Below are 22,518 nucleotides of genomic sequence, written 5' to 3' on the forward strand. Positions count from 1 at the left end.
ATACTGATACCCAGAATCCTGAAGAGTGACACCTTCCACTCCCCAGCTGTGACTATCAGAAACATCCCCAGATGTTAGCAAGTGTTTCCTGGGGTGCTGTAACCTACTCCTGGTTGAACAGCACTGCCCTAAGGGCAAGGGAAGTAACACCTCTGGCCTACTCTGTTACAGGCAAGAACAAATCCTCTCACTCTCAGGTGGACTCATGCACTGGCATCTGATAAGCTGTTTAAGTTTAGTCCATGATCCCTGCAGCAGAGATTGTATGGTCTTTTGTCACCACCTCATTTTCTCTCACTAGAATAAGCATTTAAGGCAATTTATAAAATAAACACACTGTAAGCTGATACAGCCTCTACTCCTGGATATTAAACTCTCCTTAGCACCCTTCCTTTCCTCATGATTTCAGGTAAGCACAGAAAACATGTTTTATGATAGTGATTTTAATGTAGTGTAATTTCTGGTCTTGACTCAAATAAAATCATACATGTATTGCATGTATTTTTGTTCATTGTATTTTTGTGAAGGCTCTGAATTACCAATGCTGGCAAATAGGTTACTATTTATTGGACAAACTTTATCAAGAAACAATATATTATGTAATATAGGGATATTTGTGAGCCCTAAGGATTTAAAGATGAATAAAGTACATTTTCTACATCTTGAGAGCTGAAAAATCTAATAAGAGAATATTCAAGATATAACAGCAAAATATAAAGTATAAGTAGGGAGTATACATTGAGATATGCTTAAATGAAACTGGGAGAATGGAAATATTCGCAGAAGTATGTAATATCTGAGATGGGACTATGATAGAATTCCAACCTGTGGAGGAAGGAAAGACTTGCTAGTCCACAGTCGCTGAGGAGTTTTGCAGATTGTGGGTAGTACCTATGCAATGATTAGTCAGTGAGGGTCTCCGTGAGGTCAAACTCAGAGAAGTGGACTCCACATTTAAAAAGCATCTGGGGCAGGTGGTGATGACTGAATGGAAAAGAATAGCCACTGAAAATTCTGGAGCCCATGAGTGAGATAACGATACGAGTGAGACTTCACAGGTGGCTTTAGCTTCAAAACTTAGGGTGGACATGTAAGAAATTCACTTGAGAATGGGGGAGTGATTAGAGGTTCCTACAATACCCAAGTGGTTGTTTAAGTTCTAGAAAAGAGGGATGATTCTGTGAAGGTCTTACAAAGACAGATGTGATGGGATTTAAATGTGGACTCTGTTAAGGAATTCATGGGTGGAGATGCAACCCCTTAATAAAACTCAGGAAGAAAAGTCTAATTGTTGGTGGTAGAAAAATGATTATTCTTGCATACATAAACCTTCTATATATTTGTGTTTCCACATTTTTGGTTAATTATAGCAACTTTTATGTCAATGTTGTCCCGTCCTCACTCATCTACAACCACTTAGTCCTCTCAGTTCAATGCCATTAAGGGAATAAGTATTTAGCCTATAGGCTAAGAGGTTCACATCCCACTTTAGAATACCACAGTTCAAGCTGAATTGAGGGATGCCAAGCTCTGTCTCCAGGCTCCAGCTTCCTGCCAATGTAGGCGTTGGGAGGTTGCAGTTATAGTGTAAGTAAGAGTCCCAGACACCCACATGGGAGACCTGGATTGCAATCCTTGATCTTGATTCTGTACCTGTCCTATCCCCAGCTCCAGCTATTCCGGACATTTGTGGAGTGAATAAGTAGATGAAATAATCATTCATTCACTCATACTCATTCATATTCATTCATTCATTTTCTTTCTTTCTCTCTCTCTCCTTCCTTCCCTCTGCCCTCAAATAAATAGAATGTTAGCTATTAAGTCCCACATATATTTTTTGCTAAAAATTGTTGCTATGTGTATTTTTTTCAAATTAATTCCCAATGTCACAACTCTAGTATAGGCTTTCTAAAACTTTCCTGGCATAATTACAAAGTCTCCACGAACCCCAAAGCTTCCCACTTGCAGCTCCTATTTTTCATATCCTGCTATGAAGCAAATCACCTTATGTACTTACTGAGTTTAATTGACTCTAGCAGGTTTTAATTTGCATTCCCCATACACCTAGGTTAAAAGATTGTTTTGTTATTGTTTTTCCCACCATGTGAATACTTCATAACATGGTTGGCTGGAAAAGGGCCCATTTTTAACTTTTGTTTCTGTTTGAACTAAGAGAAGTGATGGAATGAAGTTTTGATGCTCTGCTCCTCGAGGCAAGTACTGGCTTCTTGCTCTCTTGCTGCCACCTGGAAGTAGTGTATTATAAACAAAAATGCACAAACTCTCTCCTTATGACACAATACTGAAATAGTGCCTAGGCTAAATAGAAATGAATATCACAACTTTAGTAATTTGAATGCTAAGGGAAGCCAGTAGATACACATTTATTTGAAGAGAGGGAATGTAGGTTCAGTACAAGAGACATATAATCCCATTATATTTACACAGTTCGCAATAGACTTTGAAATTCATATTAGCATTACTGAAGGGAAAATAGTTCTGTAATTTTTGGGAACTGTGTACCTAGAAGAGAAATTTCTTAACAATAGTCTTGCAAATGACTAGATTCATCAATTAAAAAAGAACATGACCTCCTACCCATCTCCATCGTCAACACTGATTTCCTCAGTGAAATACCTGCTCTGGATGTGAGTAAGGTAGAGACTGCAGGAAGGGATACTTTGTTTTTAGAATCACAGATACTGTGTTGAAAGGGAGAGGCTTTCACAAGACAACATCTATAACTTTACACTGTGTTATTAAAGCATTGTGCCTTAGGCTGCTCATTTCCTTTAATATTTATTTTTAATTTATCACCAATTCTTAAAAATGTGCATAATCTACCTGCAGCAAGCATGAAATCCAGAGATAAGCCGACCATGACACATGGCAAGAAAATGAAAAATACTTCCCAGAATCATTACACTTACATTAAAATGCAGTCTTTGCTCTGAATCCAGTACTTTACTTTAGAAAGCAATGCCTCCAGTGTTATAAACCCATCTCTTTATTATAATCTGAGAACACTTTAGAGAGTTGCCCTATGCTGTCAATTTAATTTTCACGTTCTAACCCTATTTCCACTATTTTCATAGCTTACATAATTATAATATTTAGGAGAAATGTTTTAAGTTGCTTATAATTTTTAAAATACATTATTTTGGTATCTGGAGACAATTAACAAATTGATGAAGTATTTCATGTCCTCCAATCTCTTCTGGTATTGATGTCAGAAATGGAGTTAGATGCTTTCCCAAAGGTGGTATTTACTACAAATAATATTGGGGTCAGATCACTTTTCCCTATGAGATGAACAGCTATTAAAAGTGATCTCACAAAAGTTATTGTAAACAGTGTGTTTTCAAAATATTTTCTTGTTGCATAGAACAGAAATGCAATATATTGATTTGGGAAGTAGGGTCATGTCTTCCTTTCTTGAAATTCAAAGGGAAGACACTGCCCAATGGCTTTACTCATCTAAGAAAGTTGCATCTGTGGATATGGTCCTTGGATGGGTCACAGTTGCTCCCCATTCCTTACCGCGGATGTCCACATCCAAGGTTTCTAAGCAGAACCTCCTCTACCCTACCTTTTTTTGTTGTTGTTTAGAATTAAAAACTATGATTATATTGGTTTATGGCTATTAGTCAAAGTTAAGACCTATATATTTATTTTCCTACTGAGAAGACTTTTTAGTTGTGCTCTATGTATGGAATATGACAGAGAATAAATCTGTGCAAGTATAATATTACACAACTATGGATATCTGTGTGGAGAATAAAAGTTCAATGATTGCTATGTATTCTCTTTATATCTTAAAATAAAAGGATACTTCACACCAGGAATAAGAACATGACTAGATGATTGACAGGTTTTATCTATCAATCAATGTACTTATATCTATATATCTGGGAGATACATGGATAAGGTAAGCTGCGGGGAAGGAGAGAAAGAGAGGTTGCCCTTCTCTATTGCAGCGTTCTCCAAATGCCCCCAGTGGCCCAAGTTGGGCCAAGGTGAAGCCAAGAGCTGGGAATTCAATCCAGGGTTTCAACTACCTGAGCCATCATGGCTGCCTACCCAGAAACTACATTAGCAGGAAACTGGAATCAAGAGTGGAGCTGCAACTCAAACACAGGTGCTCCAATATGGGATCCAGGAGTCCCAACTTGCAGCTTAACCATTCGTCCAAACACCTACCTCTGATGGACTGTTTTCAAATTTTTATTGACATAGCATTATGACTTTCTTATTTCTCAGGGTTTGTTTTGCTGTCTTTCTAAGTGTTTTCTCAACAAAAGTTTTCTGTTGAGCTAATGCTAGGTTAGCATATTTATCTCTCTTTTCTCAACTAAGACAATGCAATTTGGGAAGAATTATTTTAATTCAGAAAATTAGAATACTCAGATGTAAAACACAGTTTTCTCTGGATATAGGTCATGTAACTTATTTACTTGTTATGCATCTGGATACATATTTATATAATTCATACAGTATTGGAAAATCGCATAAACTAATCTTTAAAGATTAAATCATATTGAAAAGTCTTATAAATTAGATTATGAAAACTGTTTGAAAAAAATCATGCCTTGCTTAAATGGCAGACACACACAAATGTATGTATTTTATAGGAATTTTCACTTTTGAATACCAGGCATTATTGCTATACTACTGACTTTAAGCAGCACTTTTCTTTAACTTCTTTTTACTGATTTCTAACTCCATACCTTTTTTAAAAATAAATAAATAAAGGTAGCCTAGATCTTATTCAAGAGGGATTCTTTTCTTACTTTTTTTTAATGGAAAAGAACCTTTATTCTAAAAGATTCCTTGAATGCAAAGAAACACAGATTCCAACAAAACTATTGTGTAATAAGGCTGCCTCTCACTGTGACAAAAACTAATTAAGAAAGAACAAAAAGATTTGACAGAGATTAGACACCTGCCTCCTTTGGTCCACAAAAGCATTATTCAGTGGAAATAAACCAGAAAAGAATGCAGGTACTTCAAAGAAGTCAAGGGTATCTTGAACAAGACAATTTCGATCTCCATATCCACTCTGTAGCCATTACAGTGCCATAGATGTCAAGTCTGTTTGCTGATAGAATTCACTCACAAGCTGCTGAAGGAGAAGAAGGCACTGTCCGGAAGGATAACATTGCAAAGCCCATTAAGCCAGTTTTAAAGCAGTCATTGAACACAGCAAAATAAGAATCAGCCCAGGGACAAAGCCGTTCTCCAAGGAATGCCAACATCTTTTCTTTTTCTCTTTATTTTTTTGTTCTTCACTCTTACCCCTTAAAGGGCAGTCTTTAAAGTGTATTAGAACATTTAAGTTTCTTCCTTTTATGTTTCATGTAGAAGCTGAACTATCATTCTGTATATGGGTTAGGAACAAGACACTGAGCAGAAAGAACATGAAGCACTCCTTAAACTATGAGTCTACTAGGACAACGGAACCCTGAATGCCTGACTCCTCGGAACTACGGCTATAATCCTAGTCTTCTTCTTTTTTTATTTTTTTTCCCTTTTTCATTAGAAGAGTTTTCCAGAACTGTATTCTTAATTGTGAACCTATTAAACAAATCATCAATATAACAGCAATGAACTAAAATAAGGAGATATTCCTGTTTCTGATGGTAAAAACACTTAAAAGTTTTAAAAGTTTCTTTTAAATCAAAAAGTTGCAAACACTGGACAACAGATGGCTTCTAATATATTAATGAAGAAGTCCACAGACAGGCACTTATGGAGCCCCAAACAAATGAAAGCAGCAGACCCTGCAAAGCAAGCAGGAAACGCAACTTTAAACCTGAGGGTTTCTTATGAATCTTGGAGATTCGAGTTTCCACACTGACATCTTCATAACGCATATGTGAGGCTGGGAGGACTTAAGACCAGCCATGGAGATGCTTATCAGAGCCCCACTCTAGAAGCAATGACTACAAGACTAGCCCACAGTGTTTAAGGGGGAACTACACAGAAATAAACTTACCAAGCAAAAGGTCTTCGCAAAGCACTCACAGTTCTAAAATTTAGCACTGCATGGCAAGAGGAAAGGATCCCTCATGAGACTTTATAACCCCAGGCTGGCCTCCCCACGACTTTACTGTCTGAGCTCAAGCTCCTTTAAATCCTCACAGAGGAAACTGAAGACTTGCAGATTGATAAAGCCTCCATTGGAGTGGACAAAACAAGCACAGAGAAACCCTTTCTCGGGCAACTGAAATACAGTGCCCAAAGCATTCTCATGGATAACATTCTGCAAAGGAATAGAGACCTTCATGAAATAACAGAGTAATAAAAATACCATACTTTCATCTTCAAACTTCCTAATGAACTCCCACACACTGGTGTCTGAAAGCAACAAAACATTTGTTCTATCAGGAACTGGAGGCCAAAAAATGAAAACTAAATCCCATCAGGCCCACACTCCCTCCAGAGATTTAGGGGTGGATCTGGTCTCTAATCTTCCAGCTTCCATTGGAGCCGGACATTCCTTGACTTCCAGGTGCATCATTTAACAGTCTCTGCCTTCTTCTATATCTTGTAAGGACATTCATCATTGGATTTAGGAACCACGTGAAGAATAAAGATGATCTAACCTTGAGACTTTCTAATTAATTACATTTACAAAGGCCCATATTCCAAACAGAGCCACAGACCCAAGTTATATGGGTCAGGTTATGGACATATGTTTTTGGAGTCCAATCTCTGGAATATGCACGGATAAAGGCTGCGTATGTGAAAACTAGCAAGAAAGGCTGACGGAAGAAACCTTTCCACACAGAAGAAAACAGGTAAGTTCTTTTTCCCCCTCTTTCTTCCTTCTCTGGACTATCTTTCCTTTCAGGGTCTAGTCTATACAGTTCTTTGTAGTGTAGTTACTGATATAATCACTTACAACATTAAATAAATCATCCTGTTAACAAATTTTTCGGGCAGGTGTTTGGCCTAGAAATGAAGTGGCTAGGTGAGATGCTGACATCCCATACTGGAGTGCCTGGATTTGAGTCCCAGCTCCAGTTCTCAGTCCCAGTTTCCTGCCAGTGTGCACCAAGGAAGGCACCAGGTGATATCCCAGGTGTTAGTCTCTACCACTCACATGGGAGTCAGGGATTCACTTCCCAACCCCCAGTTTTGGCCTGGGCTTGCTATAGCTGTTGGTGACATTTTGGGGGTGAACCAGGGAATGAGAGTCTCTGTCCATTTGTTTTTTTTAGGTCTATTTATTTATTTGAGAGTCAGAGTTACACAGAGAGGAAAGGCAGAGAAAATGAGAGGTCTTCCACACGCTGCTTCACTCCCCAGTTGGCCACAATGACCGGAGCTCAGCTGATCTGAAGCCAGGAGCTTCTTCCAGGTCTCCCACATGGGTACAGGGGCCCAAGGACTTGGGCCATCTTCTACTGCTTTCCCAGGCCATAGCAGAGAGCTGGATCGGAAGTGGAGCAGCCAGTACTGGAACCAGCGCCCATATGGGATGCCAGCACTGCAAGTGCCAGCTTTACGTGCTATGCCATGACGCCAGCCCCTCTGCCCATTTTTTACTTCTCAAATAACACAAATTTTTTTTTAATTTACAAGCTGTTTCATTATAAAAATATTTTAGCAAAGTAACAAATAAGGATATTGCAAACATTTAACAAAAAATGGAACCAGAGATAAGTTTATTTTGAGGAAAAATAATTTTAAAATTACACTCATTTTTGTGACATGCTTTTATACAATGTTTTTGAAGACACATACACAGCACTTAAATATGTGTATTAATAAAAAAGATACAGTTTGTGTTCACTCAGTTATTTTTGGAATTTTATAGTTTTTGGGCGTGTGTATGCTTCATTTCTAAAAAACATACATATGGGCTAATCAACCCATTGCTTAATGTTAGACATTTTGTACTGATGCCTTTTCTATTGATATCTTTCCTCCATTCTGCTTCTACCAGCATTAAAGTCACAGTCAGGGCAACATGTGGGGCAAACAACAGATCCCTTGCATCCTATAACTATGGGAGTTTTGGAGATTTCTCCTCCAAGCTATGCTCATGCACTCTATGTGAGCCAGGTGGATTTGCCTTAGCTTCTGGGAGCTAACACCGAGGCAGCCCATAAAAAAAATCTGCCCCTAATCTGGGAGATCTGGGTAATGATTCCACTATACCTTACAACATCAGGATTATAACAATTCAACCTAAATTTCTCTGTGACACTGGAATCTACTAGGTGGGCATAGGGAAGAATCTATCTGCATCCCACCCCTCCAGAGTAAAATCTTATGTATACCTTGTAGTCACCCTGTAGGATTATTAAAGGGTTCAGTTTACATCTACTAGTCCTAAGACTAGGACTGTTGGTATTATAAGCCAAAGTACCAATTGGACTCTCCTAGCAGCATCAGAGGAAGAATCCATCCATATCACACAGTCCTGGTACCACAGCAAATGGTGCCACAAGCCCCAGCATCACTCTGGCTTGTCAGAGGACAAGGGGGCAGCCACTCATGTCTTTCTCAGCATCAAGAAAAAGATCCTGGTTAACACATTTGCCAGGGAGACTGACACTGAACTCTCTATGGACCAAACACACACACATTCAGAGAAACTCTTACTTATCTCAAAACCACATTTTATACCTATGAACAACAGCAAACTAGAACACTGTGTCACTTATAGACACAGCTAGCAATGATTAACACAAATCAGTCAGAAGCTATACTCCTGGGCTTACCTAGAACCACAGTCAAAGGAACAAGTGAAGTGATATCTTGCATTTCAGAGAAACCATATACTCTTTTAAAATAAAACCTACTCCAAAAAGAAGAAGGGATAAATACACCAGATGGACAGATGTCAAAGTAGGGATCCAAGAAAAATGAAGAAACAAGGAAGCATGACACCTGCAAAAGAACATAATAATACTCTAGAATTAGATTCTGAACTGAAGGAAATCTACAAAGTGACAGATAAAGAATGCAAAATAATGATTGTAAGGAAACTCAATGAGATACAAGAGAATGCAGATAGATTAAAGAAATAAGGAAATCAATGAGTGACATGAATAAACATATTACCAAGGAGATAGAATTCATTAAGAAGAACCAAACAGAAATGTTGTAGATGAAACCTTCAGTCAGTGAAATAAAAAATATATATGAGAGCTGTAACAGCAGAATAGATCAAGTGGAGGAAAGAATTTCTGATCTCAAGGACAAGAATTTTGGAATTACCTAGTCAGACAAAAATAAAGAGAAAAGAATTTAAAAAGAATGAAGAAAAAGTCTACGCATAGTATGGGATACAGTAAGTGACCAAATATTGATATATAGGTATTCCTGAAGAAGAACAGAAAAAGGCATTGAGAACCTGCTAAGCAAAATAATAGCTGAAAATTTTCCAGGTCTTGAAAGAGACATGGACATCTAGATACAAGAAGGTCTGAAACCTCAAGCAGACTCAACCCAAGGAAAGGTCTTTTCCAAAGCATATTATAGTAAAGTGCCAAAAGTTAAAGATAAGGAGAAAGTCTTTAAGATAGTAAGAGAAAAGCATTAAGTTACATATAAAGGAAAATCAATTAGATTAACATCAGACTTTTCAGCAGAAACCCTATGGGCCAAAGAGAGTGGGATGGTAGATTCAAGGTCTTAATGTAAAAAACTCCCAACCAAGAATGTTATATCCAGTGAAACTATCCTTTAAAAGTGAAGGAGAAATAAAGTATTTTCCAGATAAGCAAAAACTGGGCAAATCCACCACCACATCAGCTTTATAAGAAATTCTGAAAGGAGTCCTGTCTTAAAGGTAACCATGAAACACAAAACATCACCAAATTATCTAACTGAGTAGGTAGAACCATTATCCAATCAACAAAATGACAGGTCTTAGTTTAATTTATCAATGGCGACCTTGAAAGTAAATGAATTAAATACACCAACTAAAAGAGTTAGGATGGCTGAATGGATAAAAAAAAAAAAAATGACTCCATTACATTCTGCCAACAAGAAACTCACTTCACAAACAAAAGACATACAGACTGAAAGTGAAGGGTTCAAAAAAGTTATACCAGGCAAATGGAAACCAAAAGCAAGCAGGCATAGCTATCCTGCTATCAGAAAAAATAGACTTTAAATAAAAAAACTGTAAAAAAAAGATAAAGAGATAAATATATTGGCTGGCACCATGGCTCACTAGGCTAATCCTCCACCTGCGGCGCCGGCACCCTGGGTTCTAGTCCCGGTCGGGGCACTGGATTCTGTCCTGGTTACTCCTCTTCCAGTCCAGCTCTCTGCTGTGGCCTGGGAAGGCAGTGGAGGATGGCCCAATTGCTTGGGCCCTGTACCCGCAAGGGAGACCAGGAGGAAGCACCTGGCTCCTGGCTTCGGATCAGCACAGCACGTGGCCGTAGCAGCCATTTGTGGGGGGTGAACCAACCGAAGGAAGACCTTTCTCTCTGTCTTTCTCTCTCACTGTCTAATTCTGCCTGTCAAAAAAAAAGAGATAAATATATTTTGATAAAAGGTTAAATTCAGGAAGAAGACATAATAATCATAAATATATTTGCATCCAACACAAGACCATCCAGATATATACAGCAAACACTAGTGGACCTAAAGGGAGAGATAGACTCCAATACGATATTGTGTGTGATTTCAACACCTCTCTCTCATTAATGTACAGATCACCCAGACAGCAAATCAATAAAGACACACTGGAGTTGAAATGTACTTCTAAGTAAATGGACTTAACATATGTTCATAGGGCATTTCACTAAATAGCTACAGAATACACATTCTTCTCATCAGTACATAGAACATTTTTCTAGGACAGATCACATAGTAAGCCATAAATCAAGTCTCAGTAAATTTACAAATATTGAAATTACACCTTGCATCTTCTCAAATCACAAAGAAATAAAACTAGAAATCAACAAGAATAAAAAGAACATGCACAAATACATGGAAACTTATTGATATCAGCTGTTTATTAAACATCATGTTACTGAATGATCAACTGAAGAAATTAAAAAGTAAATAAAAAACTGTATTGAAATAAATGAAAATTAAAACACAACATATGAAAACTTTTGGGATACAGTAACAGGAGTATTACAAGGGAAGTTTATAGCGTTAAATGCTTACATTTAAGAAAAGGAGAAATGTCTTACATTAATGATATAATGATGGATCTTGGAGACAGAAAAACAAGAATCCAAGGCCAAAATCAGCAGGAAGCTATAAATAAGGATCAGAGCAGAAATAAATTAAATTGAAAGAAATACAAAAGAACAAAAAACTAAAAGTTGGTTTTTGCAGAAGATAAACAGTCAACCATAAGACATTCTAACAAAGAAAAAAAAGAGAAAATACTCAAATAATTAAAATTAGAGATGAAAAGGGAAACATTAGAACCAATACCATTGAAATACAAAGGAACATAAGAAACTCCTATGAAAAACTCTATGTTAATAAACTGGAAAACCTCAAAGAAATGGATAAATTCTTTCATATAACCTACAGAGATTAAATCAAGAAGATATGGACAATCTAAACAGACCATGACAAGCAATGAGATTAAAGCAGTAATCAAGTCTTTCATAAAGGAAAAGGCCAGGACCTGATGGCTTTCCTACTGAAATCTACAGAACTTTCAAAGAAGAAGTAAATTTAATACTCCTCAAACTATTCCAAAATATTGAACTGGAAGGAACTGTGGCAAATTCTTTTTATGAGGCCAATATTACTTGGATACCAAAATCAAAGACACAATATAAAAAGAAAACTATAGGCCTATATCCTTAGTGAACATAGGTACAAAGATCCTCCACAAGACACTAGCAAATCTAATCTAAAATCATATCAAAAAGATCATACATCTCAATCAAGTGAGATTTATCCCAGAAATGCAAGGGTGGTTAAATATTTGCAAATCAATAAAAATCATAAATCACATCAATAGAATAAAGAACAAAAACTTTATGGTCATCTCAACAGATGCAGAGAAAGCATTTGATAAGATTCATCACCCTTTTATGATAAAAGCCTTTCAGAAATTAGGTATAGTAGAAATATTCCTCAAAATTATGAAGGTGATATATCACAAACCAATAGCCAATATTATAATAAAAGGGGAAAAATGGAAAGCATTTACCTTCAGATTTGGAACAGACAAAGATGTTCGTTTTCACCAATCTTATTCAATTATAGTACTGGAAGATTTAGCCCAAGCAATTAGAGAGGTGAAAGAAATAAAGGGCATCAAAACAGGAAAAGAGGAAATCAAATTATCCATGTTTTCAGATGGTGTAATGTACATGGAAAATCCTAAACACTCCACACAAAAAAACCTTTTAGAACTGGTAAAGTAATTCAGTAAAAGTTGCAGGTATCAAAATAAACATACAAAAATAACAATTATTTTGTATGCTAATGGAAAACTCAAAGGAAGAGAAATCGAAGGAATCCCATTCATAACAGCCACAAAAATCAAATATTTATAAATAAATGTAACCACAGTAAGGAAAAGATCTCTACAACAAAAATTATCAAACATTGATGAAAGAAATGATTTCTTTCATGGATTGGATTAAATCATAGGTTGAAAGATTCAATATCATTAAAATGTCCATACCTAAAGCAATCTACAGACTGACTGCAATCCCTAGCAAAACAGCAATAACATTCTTTACAGAAATAAAAAAAAATCAATTCTACAATTCATATGTAATCATAGAAGACCCAGAATCACTTAAGCAACCCTAAACAAGAAAAACCAAGCTGAAGGCATCACAAGACTTGACTTCAAAGCATAATAAAGGGCTATGAATATAAAAACTGCATGGAATGATACATAGATCAATAGGACAGAATAAAGAGCACAAAAATTAGTCCACATACATAGAACCAACATATTTTTGACAGAAGTGCTCAGACTTTACAGTGGAGTAAGATAATCTCTTCAACAAATGGTGCTGGCAAAACTGTATGTGTGTACATACACATATAAATATATACACATACCTACTCATACATATATACATATATATATCCATACTTCTCACCATATACAAAAATCAACTCAAGATGGACCAAAGATTTAAATTTATATTTTTTGGACAGAGTTAGACAGTGAGAGAGAGAGAGAGACAGAGAGAAAGGTCTTCCATCCATTGGTTCACCCCCCAATTGGCCGCTATGGCCAGTGCACTGCGCCTATCTGAAGCCAGGAGCCAGGTGCTTCCTCCTAGTCTCCCTTGCGGGTGCAGGGCCCAAGCACTTGGGCCATCCTCCACTGCCTTCCCGGGCCACAGCAGAGAGCTGGACTGGAAGAGGAGCAACCAGGACAGAATCTGGCGCCCCAACTGAGACTAGAACCTGGGGTGCTGGTGCCGCAAGCGGAGGATTAGCCTAGTGAGCTGCAGCACTGGCCTCAAAGATTTAAATTTAAGACTTGATCTTATGAAGTTGTTGGAAGAAAACATAGTGGAAACCCTCCAACTCACTGGTGTAGGGGTTGACTTCTTGGATAAGACCCCCAAAGCACAAGCAACAAAAGCAAAACAAAACAAATAGGATTATATTAAATTCAAGAGTTTTTGCACAGCAAAGGAAATGATCAATAGAGTGAAGAGACATCCAACAAAATGGGAAAATATGTGCAAACCACCCATCCAACAAAGGATTAATATCCTGAATATATCAGTAACAAAAAACTCAACAACAAAAAAACAACCAATGCAGATGAGAAATGGGCAAAGCACGTCATTAGACAGTTCTCAAAAGAAGAAATACAAATAGCCAACAAATATATGAAAAAATGCTTAACATCACTAGTCATGGGGAAAATGCAAATCAGAACCACAGTAAGATATCATCTCACCTCTGACAGGATGGCTAAAATCCAAAACATGGAGAATGATTAATTCTGGCGAGGATGTGGACAAAAGGAAACACTTATACACTGCCAGTGGAATGTAAATTAGTGTAGCTACTATGCAAAACAGTGTGGAGATGTAAAAAAAAAAAAAAAAAACTAGAAATAGTCTTGCCATATGATCCAGCAATCCCACTATTGTTTATATGCCCCAAAGACTTGAATACAATTAATCCAAGAGGCATCTGCACTACCATGTTTATAGCAGCACGGTTCACAATAGCCAAAATTTGGAATCAACCAAAGGTGTTTATCAGAAGAATAGATAATGTGGAATATAAATACAATGGAATATTATTCAGCTATAAAAAGAACGAAATTCTACCATTTGCAGCAAAATGGATACAAATGGAGAACATCATGTTGAGTGAAATAATCCAGACCCAGAAAGACAAACATCACATGTTCTCCTTTATATGTGGGAGCTAAAGTTTTAAAAGCAAACAAAAAAAGAAGGAGATCTCTGATTGTATCAGCATTTCTGCAAATATAGTTTAGTAAACCTTTGTTGTATATCTCTGTCAAACCAATGGTTAAGAATGCTATGCTACTATAGTGTTAATGATCTGTGGTTACTTTAAAATTTACTATATATGAGTAAAATGGTCATTTTGCATTTAATTACTCTTTATAGCTGTTGTCTGTATTCCTAATGAACCCTAGGGTCTTTTTGCTTTTTATTTGTTAAACTTTTTATTTAGTGAAGCATTAAGTTTTTTTACTGTAATGTAAATTTAAAATATGTTATCTGAAAAACAAAAAAAAAAAGAAAGGGAGAAGGAAGGAGGGCAGGAGGGAGGGGGAGGAAGAGAAATATCATTATGTTCTTAGATATATATCTAAAATCACTGATTCTATTAAAAACAAAGAAAAAAATTTAAATAAAAAATTTTAAAAATCATTATGATTCAACTTTAGGAATGTATCGTTGTACTTCCTTCTACTTTCCAATGCTCATGTTGCAAAGTCCTATGATATTCTTATTTGAACCCTCTATATAGGGAATATACTATTCATTTTTCTAGAATATTTAGGATGGTACCCTTACCCCAGTGTGAAATTTCACAATGATATGCCTTAATGTGAGTCAACCATTTTGACCTCTTACAACCCAGGGATTTGTAACTTTCCATATTAGGAACTTCTTTACATTCCTTCTTGGATGGTACTCCTCCTTTATGTTCTGTTTTGTCTTATATCAACACTTGGCAGTTTGCAATTCAAATTTCTATACTGACTGTTTATCTCCCTCCAACTCTTTGCTTTCTTTCATCCTAGACATTTTACTAATATCAAGTGATTCACAGTTATCCACTGATATAATACTAAAGGACTAACAAGTGTATTGGCTTGCATTTGAATAGTGGCATGTTGTCTGATGAGCTATATAGCAAGAATATCAAACATTTAGCTTTTATATTGTTGAACCTTAAATTTTATTATTTGTTAGACATTTTGTCTTTAGCAAAAAATGGCCCAATTTCTTGCCTGGGCACTGGTGGGGAAGGGTGATAAAAGCTGACCAGCTAGTATGCAGAAGCTCACGGAAGAAGGAAACTGAGAGTCTCATAATCCCATAAACTGACTTTCCTGTGATCATTCTAACTTTGGTCTTGCCTTTCTTCTATACCCACTCCTGCCTAGTATCTGAAGAGCACAACCCTGCCAATTCTGCATTTCCAGAGAATAAACAGCCAGACTCCTACACAAATAGGAAATGGTAGGAACCTGACTTTGCAGAGTGAAAGATAAGCAACTGGAGAAGATGGGCATGATTCTTTACCCAGACTTTAAAAAGTTCTTGTTTTGTATCCCCTTCTACCAACACAACCACAACCTTTCATACTTCTTTTTGCAGTATGTGCTGTCTTTCTGGACTTATCCAGAAAAATCAGTTTGTTTCTCTTCAGCATCCACAAATTTAATCCTGCCAACATGTAGGCATAATCCTGTTTCACAACATACTTTACCATATCGACATTCACTTTCTAAATCCATATACTGTAATTGAAGTTTCAGATGGCTCCTGATTTACTTAAAGCTAAGCATATCGTGCTCATTGGAAATGATTCTTTAAAGGGCTCATTGAAACATATTTTGTGATAATGTTTTATTCCCTCTTGTTTGCCTTCATGGTTTGGAAGTAATTTTAGAATAAATGTGGGTGAATAAATATTTTTCCTTCATTTTCTTAAAATTGTTGACTCATCCTGCTACTTAAAAATTGCAAGTAAGCAAGGAGGTTACTTGCTTACTCTACAAGACTATCTTGTAATCCAGCTGGAAATCCATTTAAATTGGAATTCAAAGTAGAATCCTCTACGGATAAGTGAAATAATTTGCCTTTTATGTGATAGAATTCTACATCATTTCAAAGCAACATTTCTTCAAAGTTTACGAAATAGTTTTTTAATGAGAACCGACCATTACGATACTCTACTAATGCCCAGGTCCTATTTAGAGTTAAATTGTTCACTGTACACAGGTGACTTCTTCAAAGGGCTTAATTCCTATGGTATATCTGAATATTTTAAAACAATTTGTGCAGCATAATATATGCAAAAGACTGATAATTAAAGATCACATTTTTACAAAAATTTTGTGATATATGAAAGTAAAATGTTTTAAGGAAGTAATTCTTGTAATTTATACAAAGTCTCTATAAAGCATCATGGTAGTCCTAAGTAAAACTACTTGGACAGTCAAATTCATCTTTAAGTGTTTTGATAGGGATATAATTGCCAAAGTATGACCTATGCAACAGGAAGAGAAATTTAACTCTAAGTATCTTCTAAAATAACACCAATTATAAAACCAATAAATGCAATTGGTGTCCAAATGTCTTATTCTGCTACACATATTCCTTTAGAGAAAGGGTTTTATTTTAAGAATAAATCATGTCCTTGTCAAGCTTTGTATCTTTGGCACTTAGATTATGAATGAAAAAGAAAACTGAATAGTTTGTTGAGTCTCTAATTGCTTTTCAGAGATTTGTCACATTTCTAGATCTTCTGAGATCCAGAAGCCTATTACCAATGTCTTCTAAAATTTTAATAGCTCCTTTCTATGACTGTAGAACAGTTATGTATATCTTAATCATTAAGATTAGTTAATTCATTCAGTTATCTTTTCATTTATATATTAGCACGTAAAAAAGTGCAAACCTATACTTCTGGATCTTATTCCTGCCACATCCTTCCTTGCTTTGCTGACATCCAACATGATTTTGGAACATCATCATTGGGTTGTGCTATGACTGAGAACAGATATTTGCATACACTGCTTTAGTCCTTAAGTGCACTAACTGGTCATAAATAAAAGATGACCTCAAACGATCCACAGTAACTAATGCCAAACAAACTTCAACATTGATATAAGTAACTTACCCACCCAATAATCTCACAACCTACTGAAATAAAAAAAGCAACACATGAGAAAAGAAACACGATGTAAATTTCATCTGAATAGAAAGGTTATTTACATATTCCCTTACCTCTTGTTTGCAGCCCCTTTCCACACGCTTCACTGGTGCCTGTTATACCCTGTCTGACAGACGCTGGCACTAAGATGCAGGGGCTCCATTTCTGTGGCTTCCATCTATGATCATAAACAACAGAGAAACAGAATTTCACCATAACAAACACACAAAGGAAACACTTGAAATGGATGAATTTAAAAATTCAAAACATAAATATAGTAACTCCTTATAAATAGACTTGAAACCAATGTAATAAAATTAAACTTTGGTAAGCAGTAAGGAAGACAGAAATCTATTCCCCCTGGAGAGAGAGAGGGAGAGTCTCAGTCTCTTTCTCTCTCTCTCTCTCTCTCTCTCTCATGCACACACATGCATACACACACAACACTAAAACAGTAAGGGGATTTAGTTCTATGCTTCAACTATGACACTGAAATTTCTCTTTTTTTGTTTGTTTGTTTGACAGAGTTATACAGTGAGAGAGAGACAGAGAGAAAAGTCTTCCTTCCATTGGTTCACCCCTGAAATGGCCGCTACGGCTGGCCGGTGCACTGTGCCGATCCGAAACCAGGAGTCAGGTGTTTCTTCCTGGTCTCCCACGCGGATGCAGGCACCCAAGCACTTGGGCCATCCTCCACTGCCTTCCCGGGCTACAGTAGAGAGCTGGACTGGAAGAGGAGCAACCGGGACTAGAACCCAGCGCCCATATGGATGCCGGCGCCATAGGCGGAGGATTAGCCAAGTGAGCCATGGTGCCAGCCCCCCTCCCTTTTTTTAAAGCATTGATTTATTTATTTGAAAGACAGAGTTGGAGAGAGAGAGAGAGAGAGAGAGAGAGAGAGAGAGAGAGAGATCTTCCACTGTTAGTTCACACCTCAAATAGTTTTAATGGTCAGGGGAGGGACAGGCTGAAACCAAGATCCTGGAACTCCATATGGGACTCCCACATGGGTGGCAGGAGCCCACATACTTGGTTCATCTCCAGTTGCTGTCCCAGGTGCATTAGCGGGGAACTGGATCAGAAGCACAGCAGCCAGGACTTAAACAGACACTCAAATGGGATGTCAGCACTGCAGGCAGTGACTTAATCTGCAGAGCCACAAAGCTATCCCCATTCAGATTTCTTAAATGGAGGTTACATAAGCTTGCATGGCAAATTAAGACAAAATAATTAAACTTCTTTAGCTTGCTACCTAGACTGGAAAGAAAGGAAGGAATTTCTAAACTCCCTTATTAAGTTCTCAGTTTGGGGCTGAGAAAGCTGGCTTTAGAGAGGTTAAATGATATGTTGGAAACTGTATAGGTCAGGACAGGCCAGCTGTGTGTCTGAAGACTCTGGATGCTAAGCTCTGGACTCTGGGGTGCCCTTATTGCCAACTCTATACAGGGAAAATTGTTCCCACGGCATCATCCCTTTAACTTACTAATGTGATGCCTTGGGAGATACTTGACCTTACTGCTTAAAATTCAAAAAAGTTTTACTAAGAAAGAGAGGGTGTTTTTATTTGTTTTCTTTTTACTTGTTAACATTCTCATTTGATGAAGCATTGAGCCTTTTTTTTTTACTATAATGTGAATTTAAAATATATTATCTCAAAAACTAAGAAAGAAAGGGAGAAGGAAGGAGAGGGGAAGGGAAGAAGGCAGCATCACATTTTTAGAATTCTATCTATAAACTATGTTGAATCTGTTAAAAACTCACTAAAAACTTAAAAACCAAAAATAGTAATAATAAATAAGTAAGATTGACCATGCTGCCAACTTGGACCCATTTTAAACTAACATATCTCCTGCCATCGGATCAGTGCGGTGCACCGGCCGCAGCGCACCGGCCGCGGCAGCCATTGGAGGGTGAACCAATGGCAAAAGGAAGACCTTTTTCTCTGTCTCTCTCTCTCACTGTCCACTCTGCCTGTCAAAAAAAAAAAAAAAAAAAAAAAAAAAAAACAAACAAGCAAAAACAAAAAAAGAAATATGAAACAATGATACAATTCTTACAAAGTGGATCTGATTTCTAGGGAAAGTGGCAGGGGGTCAATAATGGAAATTAGCTCCAGCCTGCATGGATAAATTACCATATAACATGAGAGAACAAAGAGTGGCCAAGGGAATAGAAGAGGCCTTGCAGGGTTTCTGAGATTTTATCTAATGATAATAGCCCTGGCATCAGAAAAATGTCTCCTAATATTTGATTTGGCTAATTTTTCACTTAGTTACTTTCCTTGAGAGCTCTTTGGCTAGTTCAGAAGCTTCAATATTTATACACAGCACCAAAGGATGAATACTGACAGTGTTTCCACACTGGCCCTGCGGTTAATGAAGAAAAACAGGTAGTCTGGGCATGTTCCCAGTGTTTATTTACAAATTAGTCATCAGATAGAAACAATGGGAATAAAGAATGATAAAATCAATAGTAATCTAGACTTCTCCAATGGTACCCTTAAATTTTACCTAAAAGGAAGGGTCTTCTTTAAAAAACAGAAGAGCATACATTGTCCTGAAAGAATTAGCCCCCAAATCACACAGCTTTAAGGTACAGTTTTTCAAATAATCAGGAGAAACACTAGACATTTTTGCTAAAGGCAGTTTTGTGTATGCCAACAAAATTATTAATAATGGAATATAAACTTGTTCTTAATTATTGATCAAAGGGTTTAGCTTGGGGACAAGAGAATAAAGGCAAGCTAATTTCTGTGTATGTGTATGTATGTGTGCATTTTGTGAGTGTGTGTTCATATATGTGTACTAGGGTACTTTAAAAAGTTTGCAAAAAAATGCACATTGGAAAAATGACTTTTGTTACAAAAAATGATGCTGATATAATTGGATATCCACATGCAGAAAAAAATCAAACTAGATATCTCTTCTTGGGTATAAAAATCAACAAAAAGGGTGAAAGAGATTAAGATGTGAAACCTTGTATCCAACAAAAGAAAACACAGGAGACATTTCAGGACATTAGAACTGGCAACAATTTTTATGATCTGACTGAAAAAGCACAGGGACACAAAAGCAAAATAGACAAATAGGTTCTCATCAAACAGTTTCTGTATAGCGAAGGAAACAATCCACAGAATGAAAAGACAACCTACAGAATGGTAGCAAATGTTTGCAAGTTATACATTTGACAAGGCCTTAATAACCAGAATATATAAGAAACTCAAACATCAATAGGAAATAAATAAATAATTCAATTAAAATAGGCAGCATACTTAAACAGACATTTCTCAAAGAAAAACACGAATGGGCAACAGGTATATGAAAAGATGCTCACTAATCATCAGGAAAATGCAAATAAAAACAATGAGATATTCCCTAACTCCACGTAGATTAGCTATCATCAAACAAAAAAGGTTAACAAACTCTGTTGAGGATATGGAGAAAATAGAAATTTTCCACACTATCAGAAGGAATACAAATTATGATAACATTGTACAAAACAGTAAGGAGATTCCTCCAAAACTGAACGAAGAACTACCACATGATTTGGGAACCCCACTACTGGGTATATATTCAAGGAAAATTAATCAGTCTGTAACAGCGGTATCTGCATCTTAATGTTAATTGCAGACTCTTTCATGAGAGCTGGGAAACAGAAACAACTTAAGTTTCCACCAACTGATGAACTGATGAAGCAAATGTCTTATAAATACACAATGAAATAAAAGGGTGAAATCTTGTCAACTGCAGCAACATGAATGAGACTGGGGGTCATCATGTTAAGTGAAATAAGCCAAAAACATAAAAACAAGTATCATATGATCTCACTAGTATGTGGCGTCTAAAACAACAGGTGATCTTAACTGCTGAGGTGAAGTGTAGAATGGTGCTTACAGAAGCTGGGGAGAATGGGGGAGAGATGAAGTGTGGGATGGGGCAAGGTGAGTAATGACTACTAAGTTATAGTTACATAGGAGTAAGTCATTGTGGTGGTCTATTACAAACTAAGGTAACTGCAAATAATAGTAACGTACTCAGTATTTCTCGAAAAAAGTCAAACTAGAAGTTTGAATGTTTTCACAATAAAGGAATGTTAAATATTTGATGAAAGAGACATAGTTACTGTGATTGGAAAACACATAATACAAACATGTATAGAAACATAACAAGATATCCCATAAACATGTGTAATTTTTACATGTTTATTAAAGATAATTTTTAAAAAATGTTTGTGAAAAAATAAATTAAAAGGGGCCAGCATTGTGGCATAATGGGTTAAGTCACCTCCTACAGGGCTGACATTCCATAACCAGCACTGGTTTCAAATCCTGACTGTTCCACTTCCAATCTAGGCTCCTTGCTAATGTGCTTGGGAAAGCTGCATAAGATGGCTTAAGTCCTTGGGTCCCCGCACCCACATAGGAGACCTAGATGAAGCTCCTGGCTACTTATTTAAGGCTGGCCAAATTGCAGCCATTTAGGGAGTAAACCAGAAGATGGAAGATCTCTTTTTCTATCCCCCCCCAACTCTTTCAAATAAATAAAATATTCTTTAAAAATGAATTAAAAGATAAGCTTATTTAGGTGCAAGAAAAGTTTCTCATAATGAATATTCACCATGAACTTTTATATATACATATCATATGTATACATATTTTCAAAAACTTTTTGCACCAAAATAATATTTTTAAAAGGTTTATTTATTTGACTGTCAGAGCTACACAGAGAGAAGAGAGGCAGAGAGAGAGAGAGAGAGGGAGAGAGAGAGGTCTTCCATTTGCTGGTTCACTCCTCTGTTGACCACAATGGCCAGAGCTGCGCTATCTGAAGCTAGGAGCCAGGAGCTTCTTCCAGCTCTTCCATGCAGGTGCAGGGGCCCAAGGACTCTAGCCATCTTCAGTGCTTTGCCAGGCCATAGCAGAGAGCTGGATCAGAAGTGGAGCAACCAGGACTCAAACGGGTGCCCAAATGGGATGCTGGTATTGCAGGTGGCAGCTTTACCTGCTACGCCACAGCACCAGCTCCATAATCTTATTTTTTAATTTACTATTTTTACAAACATTTTGAAGTACCCATATGTATGTTTATTTATAAAATTCCCATCCCTAACTGGTAAAGACTTCATCCTGAATCTCTTTGGATCATGATTATGAATGTTGACTGCCTG

General features: G+C 36.8%; 1 protein-coding gene across 7 annotated transcripts in view; it reads right to left on the reverse strand.

The window, feature by feature from the left end:
* THSD7B (thrombospondin type 1 domain containing 7B) overlaps positions 1–22,518 on the reverse strand; it is a 985,451-nt gene that overhangs the window by 370,992 nt on the left and 591,941 nt on the right. For 6 of the 7 annotated variants that reach the window (XM_051849593.3, XM_089329248.1, XM_070071551.2 and 3 more), the window contains one exon: positions 17,427–17,530. In XM_051849593.3, the coding sequence (XP_051705553.3) occupies positions 17,427–17,530 (104 nt within the window). Of the gene's footprint in view, positions 1–10,251; positions 14,682–17,426; positions 17,531–22,518 lie in introns of those variants that run through there. The other variant, XM_089329251.1, reaches the window with a different exon arrangement.

This window comes from Oryctolagus cuniculus, chromosome 3 (genome assembly GCF_051225735.1).
Source record: "Oryctolagus cuniculus isolate XC-2025 breed Fujian yellow rabbit chromosome 3, ASM5122573v1, whole genome shotgun sequence".
In the NCBI taxonomy this organism is placed as follows: Eukaryota; Metazoa; Chordata; class Mammalia; order Lagomorpha; family Leporidae; genus Oryctolagus; species Oryctolagus cuniculus.